This window comes from Loxodonta africana, chromosome 14 (genome assembly GCF_030014295.1).
Source record: "Loxodonta africana isolate mLoxAfr1 chromosome 14, mLoxAfr1.hap2, whole genome shotgun sequence".
In the NCBI taxonomy this organism is placed as follows: Eukaryota; Metazoa; Chordata; class Mammalia; order Proboscidea; family Elephantidae; genus Loxodonta; species Loxodonta africana.
Genome location: NC_087355.1, coordinates 30,996,963 through 31,010,144, shown reverse-complemented (window position 1 = coordinate 31,010,144; position 13,182 = coordinate 30,996,963). Strand labels below are relative to the sequence as shown.

The 13,182-nt window shown below is 38.5% G+C and overlaps 1 protein-coding gene across 2 annotated transcripts in view; it reads left to right on the top strand.

Annotated features, from left to right (window-relative positions):
* The window catches only part of TPD52 (tumor protein D52), a 242,260-nt gene extending 234,287 nt beyond the window's left edge, over positions 1 to 7,973 (top strand). For both annotated transcript variants that reach the window (XM_064267864.1, XM_010588367.3), the window contains one exon: positions 7,690 to 7,973. In XM_064267864.1, coding sequence (XP_064123934.1) covers positions 7,690 to 7,855 — 166 coding nt within the window. In that variant the 3' untranslated portion in view covers positions 7,856 to 7,973. The remainder of the gene's footprint in view (positions 1 to 7,689) is intronic.
* Positions 7,974 to 13,182: the final 5,209 nt, after the last annotated feature.

Here is a 13,182-nt window from a genome sequence, read left to right as displayed (position 1 = left end):
ATAATAAGTTATTTCATTGTGCTATTTTTCTTGTAAAACTAGCCATTCTGCAACAGTATATGCTTATATATTGAGGGACAAGTATACTTATTTGTATTGTTAATTTAAGATTGTCTAGCACTGTGCTGTCATGTGGCCATTTAAATTTATTAAAATTAAATATATTTAATGTTAAATTCCATAGTCACATTTACCATATCAGTAACCATGTTATACAGAATGATTCCGTCATCACAGACAGTTCTGTTAGACAATGGTATTTTGGTATTGATGATCTTTTAATTAAGCTTTTATCAATGCATTTCATTGAAAGGTAAGAACATACATCACAAGTTCTTAGTTGAGAGACAGAGAGGAAACTAATCTACCAATGGAAGGATTAAGCCAAAGGTTAAATTGTAAAGAGGGTACATTTAACATAGGTCACAAAACGCAACAAGGAATTTTTTAAAATAATGGTGACTCAGAAACCATTAGTGGCATTACTTATGATAATGTGATTTTCTGAAATAGAAAACAATTCTTGCTAACATCCTGAAAAAAGTCAATCTTCCATTGATTTACATAGTAGTTGCATTCCTAGAAATTTAGTGTATAGTTAAACTATAAAAAACAACTTCGTATTCATCTTTAATAGACTTAAGTTCTAGGCTTCGATAATTATAAACAGGTTTTTCAACCACATCAATGTCTAGCACACATTCAGGACAGCTCTGTTGTATAGAAAAGTCTATGTATTACAGGATGTGTGCATCCCACCCACCCCTACTAAATGCCAAAAGCTTTGATCATTGTAAACACTAAAAAGCACCTCTAAACTTTTCCAACACATTTTAGGAAACCTAGATTTTACAGTGTAAATATTTAAGATGGTGGACCCATCCAGCCTCTTTAGTTAGAAACACCTGAAACCTGTTCCTTTGTTAGATACACACACACCCCTATGTAATTTTTAATTGAAAACATGGTGCTGCTACAGACATAATTCTTCTGTAACACCTAATAATATTAGACTTAAGTGTCCAGGGATAATGAAAGCAAAATTTCTTCTTTACCCGTATTATGAGCTTCTGTCTTATTTGCATTAGAAAATAAGGCTGTGGTAGAAGTTGGCTCTGGCACTTGTCTGTTTTAAGACCCTATTTTCTCCTTTGAATTTTTTTGTTTATACAATGTGTTTCCATTAATGGAACCATGCTGAATCATTGAGTGTGTCTAAATTTTGGGTAGTTGGTATGGATTTTTTTTTCCTCCCGCAATCTCCCTCAGAGATCTGTGGGACAATACACTGTCTGGCTAATTTGAACCCCGAAAATCACAGAGTTCTACTGGAGTCCACTGGGTTCCCACATAAAAATTATCTATTTTTCCTACCAAAAATGCACATACCTCATACAATAAATACCCTGTAGAAACAGTAATTTGCAGCACACGCCTGTGTTTTCACTTGCCAACAGTCATAAAGGCTGCTGCCTTGCAGCAGCACACACTGTTGTTGGGAAAGTGGCTTCCCAAAAAACCTGAGAGCTGGAAAAAGGGGGTAGACAACCATATATCCTAGGGTTACTAGCTGTGTGACCTTGGGAATTAGCTCACTGAGCTTATATAATAAAGCTCTGGATTTCCTTAAGAAGCGCATTGAAATAAAACAAAACAACAAAATAATTATCACAAGGCCATGATCTATAGATGAAATGAGAAACTGTATTTACCTCAAGAAAGACAAACAGACTTAAGAAAATCTAGAGCAGGGCTTCTTAATCCTAGAGATCCGTGGTTGACCCACAGGTAATCTGTGAACCCCCTGAAATTGTAGCAAAATTATGTTTATGGGCATTTGTGCATTTTGTTTACAAGAGAGACAGTACATTAAAATAATCAAATGAATGAGGAAAAACTAATTAGATAAAAAGAATAATAAAACCCCATTCTAGAAAGAGGACATAGATCCAGGTCTATAAAATCATGAAGGGGATGGTTGATGAAATTAAAAGTTAAGGCTACTATTGAGATTGTAAATTTAAAACAGTTAAAAACAAAAAACAAATGCTTCTTGGAAGAACGAATAACCTATAAAAATTATCTCCCCCTTCCTAAAAATGATACTTGCTAAAAATAAAAGGCTTAGCTCTAGCTCCATCAAGAGTTAAAGAAGCAAAAGTCATAGTAGGTAGTTAATGTCATTGTTGTTAGGTGCCGTCCAGTTGGTTCTGACTTATAAAAAAAAAAAATTTTTTTTTTTTTTTTTTTTACTTATAGCGACCCTGTTATAACAGAATGAAACACTGCACTATCTTGCGCCATGCTCACAATGATTGCTGTGAGACCATCGTTGAGGCCACTCTGTTAGTCCATCTTGTTGAGGATTTTCCTGTTTTTCACTGACCCTCTGCTTTATCAAACATGATGTCTTTCTCCAGGGACTGGTCCCTCCTAATTACATGTCCAAAGTACATGAGACAAAGTCTCACCGTCCTTGCTTTTGAGGAGCATTTTGGCTATACGTCTTCCAAGACAGACTTACTCGTTCTTCTGGCATTCCATGGTATATTCAATATTTTTCCCCAACACCATAATTCAAAGGCATCGATTCTTCTTCGGTATTCCTTATTCATTGTCCAGCTCTTGCTTGCATATGAGGTGATGGGAAATATCATGGGTTGGGTCAGGCTCAACTTAGCCCTCAAGGTGACATCTTTGCTTTTTAATACTTTAAAGAGGTCTTTTGCAGCAGATTTGTCTCATGTTAACTCTGCTCCTAAATCTTCATTAGCCACTGTTAAAAATCACTGACCTTTCTTGACTGCCAGTATATGCTACTTTTTCATTTCCAGCTATATTGTGGGAAATGTGGACTGATAAATGGGTAGTTCTCTCAATTATGCTTATTTTGCCTCACACCCTCAAAGGAAATTCAACATTCTTTTCAAAAAAATTGTTTTCATTTTTATAGAACATTTATATATTTTAACAAAGGAAAGTTTATAGCATTAAAACAAGCAGCATTTGAATCAAAGCAAATATCCAAAACCTGGCCCAAACTCACTTTTTACAGGAAGCCTTCACTGATTTAATTATCATCTCCTGGGAGTGTTCTTGTACCCGCCCCCCCCCCATCATTCCCACATGAAAGTATCAGGTGTCACAGGGTGTGTATTGATAACGATGGTGATGATGGTGATCGATAATGATAGCTAACATTTATGAAGTACTTACAAGGGTTTTGCATATGTTAACTTTATACACAAAAGAACCCTAGGAGATAGGCACAATTATTCCCGTTTTACAAATGAGGAAACTGGAGCAGAGAGAGTAACTGGCTCAGGGTTGCATCATTTATAAGCCGTAGAGCTGGACATCACATCCAGGTCGTCTGACTCCAGAGTCCGTGCTCTTAATCTCTACATTATATTGCCTCTGCTGGATTTTTATACTTATGCCAAAATCATTGGATAAAGTGACCATTTAAACACTGGACAGTCTGGGTAGAGTCTGTTCATTTTCATACTCATTTTAAATCTTGTTATGTGGAACAATGGAAACCCCCAAATGAAAAGATATAGTTAGTGTAAGTGATTATCAAAGACTACAATACTGAAGGTTCACCTTAAATTACATTGACAGAAATGGAGTTCTCAGAAATACACCACTAGTTCTTTCTTTCTATCCCTTTAATAAAATGATTCAAAGTTAAAACAAGGATAAAACGCCACATAAATTTTATGGATGCTGTTCCTGGTGATTGAGGGATATGCTGACCTCTCCATGTCCTGGATTTCCTACAGCAGGCAGTCTGTGTGCACGAGAGGCTCCCAAACTCCAGGTCGTCAGTGGCCTTTATTGAACGGACTCTTCATTGTATATTATTATTGCCTGACTTTTTTTTTTTTTTGTCTATCTCAATTACTCACCCTAAAAGACTCTCCTCACTTAGGGGAAATATCTGTTACTCTTGAAGGTTGTTAACTGTGGCTGCAGCATTCTGTCTGAGGTTCTTCTTTTACCAGCCCTTTGCATTTGTGTAGGGGATCCTGCACTTTACTGTACACAATAAAGGTAGTTCTGAGCCAGAATTTTTCGAGTGGTGACCAAAGAAGGCTGCATCAAAATCACCTGAGGAGCTTCTTAAAAAGGCAAATTCTCAAGTTGCACCCCAGATTTGCCTAATCACTCTCTAGGATTTTCCCTACTCCCATCTATTTACATTTTTAACAAGCCTCCCGGCTGTTTCTGATGTACTCAAAAGTGTGAAAGCCACTGTTTAGTAGACTACATTAAGTGAAATTTAGTCATCAAAGGGACGCATGAGTAAATCCTGGCACTTAAGGAGCTGACAGTCTGATAGGAAAGATAATACTTGCATAGCAATAAATAACTAATACAGAGGGTTGTTTTTTTTTTTAAATACCATTAAAGAGATAGAAACAGCTATTTCCAGGTACTGGAAGTAGAGAATCTTCTAGAGGTTTTTTATTTTTTATGTTAGTGCACAGTAGCTACACTTGGCTGAGTCCTTGTTCATGCAGCACAGAGAAGGCCTGCAGTTTGCTTCTTGTCTCTTTACCAGCTCATTGAATAATTTCCATAATGTACAGAGATTAAGGCAAAAGCTTTAATATTATTACAGACGTACTGCATCTAAAACTGGGGACAGAGTTTTGCCTTCCATAAATTATCAAGCATACTGGGTACTCAGGATGTTTCTGTTTTTATTTTTTAGTTGGAGGTCACTAGAATTTACATGACTTGGAGCCATATGCTCTGCGAGCTGAATAATAACCTTCCATTCAGCTTCCTCTTCAGCGTGACTATGTCCAGAGCTTTTGTCTGAAGCGTTTGTGACACATTCAACTCTTTTTAAAAAAGTGGCGCTGTTCCCTTCATCATGTTTAGTGTATGGTCCACCTAAAAGTGATATTCCTAAAATTAGTAAAAAGAAATAGGCCAACAAGTTTGAACAAGGAAAGGAAAGGAGAACTAACATTTATTTACTACTATAGGGTCTCTCGCTACGAGTCGGAATCGGCTCAGCAGCAATGGGTTTGGGGGTTTTTTGGTATGTGGCAAATACTATGCATGCAAAAGGAGCCCTGGTGGTGCAATGGTTAAGTGCTTGGCTGCTAACCACCCAAAAGGTTGGCAGTTGGAACCCATCCAGCAGCCCGGTGGCAGACCTGGTGATCTACTCCCATAAATATTACAGCCTGGGAAATCCTATGGGGCAGTTCTACTCTGTCCTGTAGAGCTGCTATGAGTTAGAATTGACTCGACGGCACAAAACAATGACGTTCCAAGCAAATTTCAGAGAGGTTAAGTTAAATGTACCAGTCTACCCAGCTGCGTGAGCTGAGAAAGTAGAGATTCTAAATAATAAGTGGCCTTTATTGACAGACGTTTCAGTACCTGTTACTTGTAAAATACTGAATTAGGCCCCTTTGGATACAAAGATAAATACAGCATAGTGCCAGACCTCTGGGAGCGTACAGCCAGACATTTACAGATGACCATTAGAAGGCATAATACAAGTGAAAGGGCCCTGACATTTGCACTTGCTATATTAAACGTTTTGAATACATTATCCCATTTAGTCTTCACAACAAACCCGGAAAGTGGTTGGACTCTCTGTTACATAGATAAGGAAACTGTAGTTCAGAGAAAGCACATCACCCAAAGTTACACAACCACTAAGTTGCAGAGCTCAGATTTGCATTCAGGTCAGTATGACTCCAAAGCCTCTTCATTCTACACCACCTCGAGTCTTCAGTAATTCCATGGGAATTCAAGTGACAGACTTCATTCTGACAACAGGGAGGCTCTTGGGAGCTGCGCATGATGCATTCTACCTGGATATTTAAGAACCAATAGGATTTAGATTGACAGGAGGTTTATACAGTGCTGATAACAAGCACAGATACAGAGGAATAGAAGGGTGTGGGAGTGGACGTTAGACTGTTTCCACTTAAGCATACAAGATACGGAACTCCCTGTGAGAGGCGGGCTAGGAAGTTGGACTCCAGATAATGATGTCACGCCTCAAGCTTTCATTAGAGATGATGAGAATCAAAGGACTGGATTCAAGAAATATCTGTGTTAAAAAATGAACAAAACTTGACAACTCATTGGATGTTATAGGTAAGGAGGGAAAAAGAGCCAACATGAATCAAAGCCTATTGAATGAATCACTGTGAGTTGTGCTGGTAAAACAAGTGAAAGATTACGTTAGAACACGGGTTACAGCTTTAAGTAATTTACACAAATAATGCCCAGCTTTAGCTTTTTTAGCTTAACTGTGGACTAAACTTATTTTCCCAGTGGGGCTAATTCATATGGAATATGTTCTATAACTGTTATTTTCTAAGGCAGTAAAGCTGCGTTCCAATTAATATTGTAGGACATCTTTAATTTTTTTAAACAAAGAGAAAATATCTATGTTGTCAAAAATACATACACGCGTATGTAAAGGTACATGTGAAAGAACTGGAAGAATATGTGCCAAAATATTAATAATAGGATTATGACTGCCTTCTTTGTTTTCCAAATTTTAGTTCTATAATCAAATTTTACTTCTGTAATTAAAAAATATATATTTTTTACTTCTATAATCAGAAAAAACACACCCTTTTTTAAAAAAAAAGCTGAATAACCTAACCATTTAATTGATGTGCTAGTCATAAATTCCTTCAGAGTACCTAATGAAACATTGTGTGGAGACTGCTCGTTAGATAGTCTACCAAAATTATTTTCCAGGGACTGTTTTAGAGAACTTTGCTTCATCATTTTCTGTTCATACAAAACCATTTTAATTTTAGTATTAACATAGAATATTTGAAGTATGTATTTAGATCTTTAAAGATTTGTGGTTTTCAACCAGCGGCAAAATTTTCGCTCTCCTGTACCTTTTCTATTTATCATAAATGTTGATGTTGAACTCTTAAAATAATTTATCAAGGAAGAAAGGCAAATATCAGTTGGCAAGTTGTATTAGAAAATACTTGAATATTTTATTGTCTAAATTGAGCCATCATATATGTTATGTCTGGCATTACATTTTAATAGCAGTGTAATCAATTCCAAATATTAATACTTTGCACTTAGACTTTTCTTCACTTTACTTTTGTAAAATTTACTTTAAAAGAAGATTTTGATTTTAGGAGGAAAAAGGGTAATGGAAAACTGTTTTCCCCCTTTGGTAGTCTCTGACTTTAAAAATGAATGACATATTAAAATAAACACCAATTTCAAGGACTGACTTAGTTTAGAATAAACTTATTGTCATTGTTAGGTGCTATTGAGTCAATTTTTGACTCATAGTGACTCCATGTGGCAGAATAGAACTGCCTGATAGGGTTTTCTAGGTTTATAATCTTTGTGGAAGCAGATCATTGGGTCTTTGTCCCGTGGAGCTGCTGGGTGGGTTCAAACCCACAGTCCTTCAATTAGCAGCCACGTGCTTAACTGTGAGGCACCAAAAAATCCTTAAAGGTAACTTTATGATGAAAATTCTGACACAGTAGGCTTCTCAACCAAATTGCTTTTATGTAAAAACCATTCCAGTGTTAACTTCTCAGATGCCAGTGTTAATTTCTTTTTGCCTTGGCCAACATAAAATTAGAATTTGGGTTTTATTTTAATCTAATTTGTTCATGTTATGATATGCAGAATTAATGGAATTTTTTTCTTGATATTTAGGAAATACCAGAAAGGAACTAAAGTCCGCCTTCGGCTGTTAGACCTTGAGCTTACGTCTAGATTCCTGGGAGCAACGACAGACACAACTCTCCTAGAAGCTGATGCAGTTCTCTTGGGACTCCAGGGAAGTAAAGACTCAAAAGAGGAGCCTCATAAAAAAAAATGAACCTTGCTTAGTGCATTCACTCCTTTGTTAAACCCAGATAGTCATCAAGAATGTAATGGGAAAATTGTGAATAAATGATTAAAAGAAGACATTGTAATAAATGAAAGCTATTACAATAGCTCTTATTTGTTAGAATTTTCTTTAACTGTATTCTCCCCTCCCCCTTTTTTTAAATCCATTCCTTCCTTTGATTGGTATAGTGTAAGCTGTACTGACAGTCTTTCGGTAAATGTTTTGAGCGCCTCTCTGTGTGCATAGTACTGTTCTAAACACCATAGAAACAGCAGTGAGCAAATTAGACAAAATTCCTTGCCCTTGTGGAGCCTACATTCAACTGGGGAAAATAGACAATAAATAAGTAAAATATAATGTATGTTAAATACTGATATGTGCTAAGGAAAAAAAATAAAGCAGATATCGCTAGTACGAGTTGTCACAGTGACAGGTTGAATTTAGATGTGGTGTCAAGAGAAGGCCTAGTGAGGAAATCACTTTTGAATGATATCTGAAAGAAATGAGGGAGTTAGCCACATAATCTCTGGGGAGGAGTATTCCAGCAGAGGGAATGGTTAGTGCAAAGACCCTGAGGCAGGACTGTTGCCTGTCAGGTTTAAGGAACAGGGGGAGGCCATTGTGGCTGCACTTAAAAGGAGTAGGAGATGAGCTCAGAGAGGTGGAGTCAGACCCAGTAAGGACTTTGGCATTTATTTACTCTGAGACGGAGGGTCACTGGAGGATTCTGAGCAGAGGAGATTATAATTGGACTTATATTTGAGTAGGATTCCTTTAAGCAGACTGTCTAAATAGACTTCAGATGAGCAAGGGCAGAAAAGGGGTGATGTGTGAGGAAATTTGTAGTAATCTGGGTGAGAGATGATGGCAACTTGGACCAATATAGTAGCATGGGAAGTGGTGAGGCATGGTTGAAATCTAGATATATTTTGAAGGTAGAAAATACCCATTGCCGTCGAGTCGATTCCAACTCATTGCGACCCTATAGGACCGAGTAGAACTGCCCCATAGAGTTTCCAAGGAGTGCCTGGTAGATTTGAACTGCCGACCTTTTGGTTAGCAGCTATAGCACTTAATCACTATGCCACCAGGGTTTCCTTTGAAGGAAGAGCCAGTGTGATCTCCCAACATACTGGATATGGAGTATGTGAAAAACAGAGAAAAGACATTAAGGATTTTGACCTGAGCAACTGGAAGAATTGAATTGCCTTTAACTGAGATAGGGAAGGGTAGGTTTCAGGGGGAGCAATAAGAGTTCAGTTTCAGACATGTTAAATTTGAGATGCCTATTAGATGTCTAAGTGGAGTGTTCTGAAGGCATCTGGTTGACATATGGGTCTGGATTTATGGAAAAGGTCTGCATGAAAGACAGAAATTTATGAATCATATTTTTATTGAAACTCTCAAGAAACTAGAGACATTTGTCTGGGGTTAGGAAAGAGGTAGGCAATGAGAGGTGGGACTTACCTACTAGGGGCTACCAGCTAAATCCTGGAGATAAAACATGAATACAACATTAGATTTCTTCACTCATTTATTCCACAGACATTTATTAAGTGCCTTATTATGTCAGACAGTGGGCTGACACAGTATACAAAGATGAATAAAATTTCTACTGTGGTGGAGCTCAAAGTTTAACTGAATCTTAAATATCTTAAACCATTTTTTTTTTTTTTTGTACTTTAGATGAAGGTTTACAGAACAAACTAGCTTCTCATTAAACAGTACACATACTGTTTTATGACATTGGTTAACAACCCACGACATGTCAGCACTCTCCCTTGTCAACCTTGGGTTCCCTATTGCCAGCTTTCTTGTCCCTTCCTGTCTTCTAGTCCTTGACCCAGGGCAATTGTGCCCCTTTAGTCTCGTTTTGTTTTATGGGTCTATCTAATCTTTGGCTGAAGGGTTAACCTCAGGAGTGACTTCATTACTGAGCTAAAAGTGTGTCCGGGGCCATACTCTCAGGATTTTTCCAATCTCTGTCAGGCCATTAAGTATGGTCTCTTTTTATGAGTTAGAATTGTGCTCTACATTTTCTCCAGCTCTGTCTGGGACCCTGTATTGTGATCTCTGTCAGAGCAGTCAGTGGTGGTAGCCTGAACGCAGTCTGGTGGAGGCTGTGGTAGATGTGGTCCATTAGTCCTTTGGACTAATCTTTCTCTTATATCTTTAGTTTTCTTTATTCTGCCTTGCTCCCAGAGGGGTGAGACCAGTGGACTATCTTAGATGGTTGCGTACAGGCTTTTAAGACCCCAGACGCTGCTCACCAGAGTTGTAAAACATTTTCTTTATAAACTGTGTTATGGCAGTTGAGCTAGATGTTCCCTGAGACCATGGTCCCTGCAGCCCTTAGCCCAGCAATTTGGTCCCTCAGGGAGTTTAGATGTGTCTGTGGAGCTTCCATGACCTTGCCTTGTACAAGTTGTGCTGGCTTCCCCAGAGTTGTGTACTGTCTTATCCTTCACCAAAGTTGCCACTTATCTATTGTCTGTTTAGTGTTAAACAATTTTCTTGTTGATAACATTTGAGTAGTTCTTAGTACAATTTTCCTAGTAGCACCGGTTTTCTGTGAGTCCACTGAAGGATTTCACACCTGAATCAAAGAATGGCAGTTCTTTTCAGAACTATTTTCATAAAAGAATATGATCATTTCTTCCGCTTGATAATTTTTTAACAGTAAAGTTAAGATTAGGATGACATCCAGTTTAGCACAGATTTATTTCATTAATTTAAACTTATCAGTATTTTATGATATTGCACATAGAGCTTCCTGACTTTTGTATACTCTGCTGTTGAATGAGTTTAAAAATGACTTGGCTGTAAATGATGGCCTCCCTTTCTGAGGACTGGTAAAGATTAACCCTTTCCTCTTGTTTCAGGCACTTACTAGTTCTTGCTTTATGATACTGCTTGTGTCTTTGAGCTAGAGCTCTCCAAGTGCCTCAAATGATACTGAAGGCTTCTACACATGTGGCAAAACTGTTAAAATTGCCACCCTTGATTAACAGATATGTTTGTTTAATGATGGAACATATTGAACTCATTACTCACCTTCCTCTCCTTGAGTCTCCCTGGACGGAGTCTATCGTGCCTCTCATTCCAGTTTTCCACTGTCACCATCAGAAGCCAAAGCCCCAGGTTACCTGTCACCAGCCAGACCTTCAACTGGTACTATTCTGAATATCCCCCAATGGACTCAAGTCTCCACCCTTCCACAGCTGCTCAGAGCCTTCCATTATGTCCTCTGGCATTCATGGATTGCCATCAGCAAACTCCTGTGTATATTCAGCCTCATATCTCAAGGGCTACTGTACTTTCTTACTCCAACAGAAACAAGGCTATACCCCCATGACACCAGTTCCGCTCATCTCTCTTGGTGGGAGTCTATTTCGTTTTTTCTTTTTTAAATTTACTCCCTATATACTTGAGTTTGCACTCTTCCGTGGTTTCCAAAAGTGTCTTCTCCCTTTCATTTCGAATGTTTTAATTCCCTGTGCATGTCATAGGCTTTATCATTTTTTACCCACTCTACATGCCCCTTACTGCAGTCACCTACCAACGTCCCAGTTGCTTCCCCTTACTCACTGATTACTTTTGCATCTGGCTCACTCTCTCTCTCAATACTTGTCACCCTCTTTGGTAACTTCAACATTAACCTGAATGAGTCTGCTTAAACCTTAGCCTCTTCTCTTCCAGTGACCTCAGCCACCTGTTTGGGTTACTATTGCTGCATAACAAATTGCCTGAAATTTTAGTGGCTTAAAACCACAACCATTTTATTATACCTCACAAATCATGTAGGTCAGGAATTCAGGCAGGGCTCAACTGGGCAGTTTTTTCCTCATGCCAACAACTAAGGTCACTCAGAGGTATTTTAGCTGCCTGGTTTAGTAGGGTTCAAGGCAGCTTCACTTGTATGTGGTATTTTGGCAGGCAGGCGTGCCTGGAAGGTTAGATTCAACTGGGATTGTCAACCAGAACACCTACACATGGCCTCTGCAGCATTGTGATTTCAGAGAAATTAAACTGCTTACATGGTGGCTAGCTTCCCCCCAAACAATCTCTGATGTTTTGGATCCTATGAGAAGACCCTATATTCCTATTTTCAAAGGATTACCACCAGAAAATCCCTTACCATCTCATATGACACCGGTCTAAAATCTAGTTTTTAATCTCTCAAGTTACCAGGTATACAGGTTTCAATAATGTTCCTTCAAAATTCATGTCCACCCAGAACGTGTAAATGTGGCCTTACTTGGAAATAGGGCCTTTGCAGATGTAATCAAGTAGATGAGGCCATGCTTGATTAGGTGGGCTCTAAAACCAATGACTGGTATCATTATAAGAAGATAGAAATTTGGACACAGACACACAGGGAAAATGCCATGTGATTATAGAGGCAGAGATTAGAATTATGCTGCCACAAGCCAAGAAATGCCAAGGATTGCCAGCAACCACCAGAAGCTAGGAGAGAGGCATGGAACAGAATCCCTCTGAGACCCTGCCGTAGTCATACTGGGTACTATGGCCTAGCCAAATTGATAACACGTATTTTCTGGGGACACAATTCAATGCATGACAGATCCAAGAAGGAACCAACTCCGCTGACACCATGATCTTGGACTTCTGGCCTCCAGAACTGTGAGAGAATGAATTTCTTTTGTTTTAAGCCACCAGTTTGTGATAATTTGTTATGGTGGCCCCAGGAAACTAATACCCAGACACAAACTACAATGTCTAGTCAGAAGTGCTTTCTGAGCCCAGTTCAGAGAACAGCTGTACATCTCTCCCAGTGCTTTGACCCCACAATTCCCCTTTATATCTCCAGCTTCCTGTGCTCCATTCATTATTCTTTCTTGGTTGATTTCTTTATTTAGATGCAGCATGTCTTTCATTTACAGCCTTGACGAAAATACCCATAAGGGCCTCCAGCTATATTTAACCAAGAGAAATCAGTAAAAGTCAGCTAGGTTAAGATATCCCAGAGAACAAGTTTTTAGGGAACAATCTTTGTTCTTTTATATTATTAAAGCCAAGCAAGCTTTTGAATCAAGTGAATACTTTTTATAAATCAATTAATCATGAAAAGCAAAGCGATTATCTCACAATGTTTATGTCAGTTCAGGTCCTCCAGGAAGCAGACACCAAGACAGAATTGGAAGTGCAAGGGATTTACTGGGGGGAATGCTTGTGGAGGATTAAGGGGAGAGGGGGCAGTAGTCTGCGAGAGCCTCAAACTGTGATGTTGATCTGACACCTGTGAAGGAAGACAGGAAAGGAAGGAGGATTGGGTAATAAGGGTCTCAGACTAC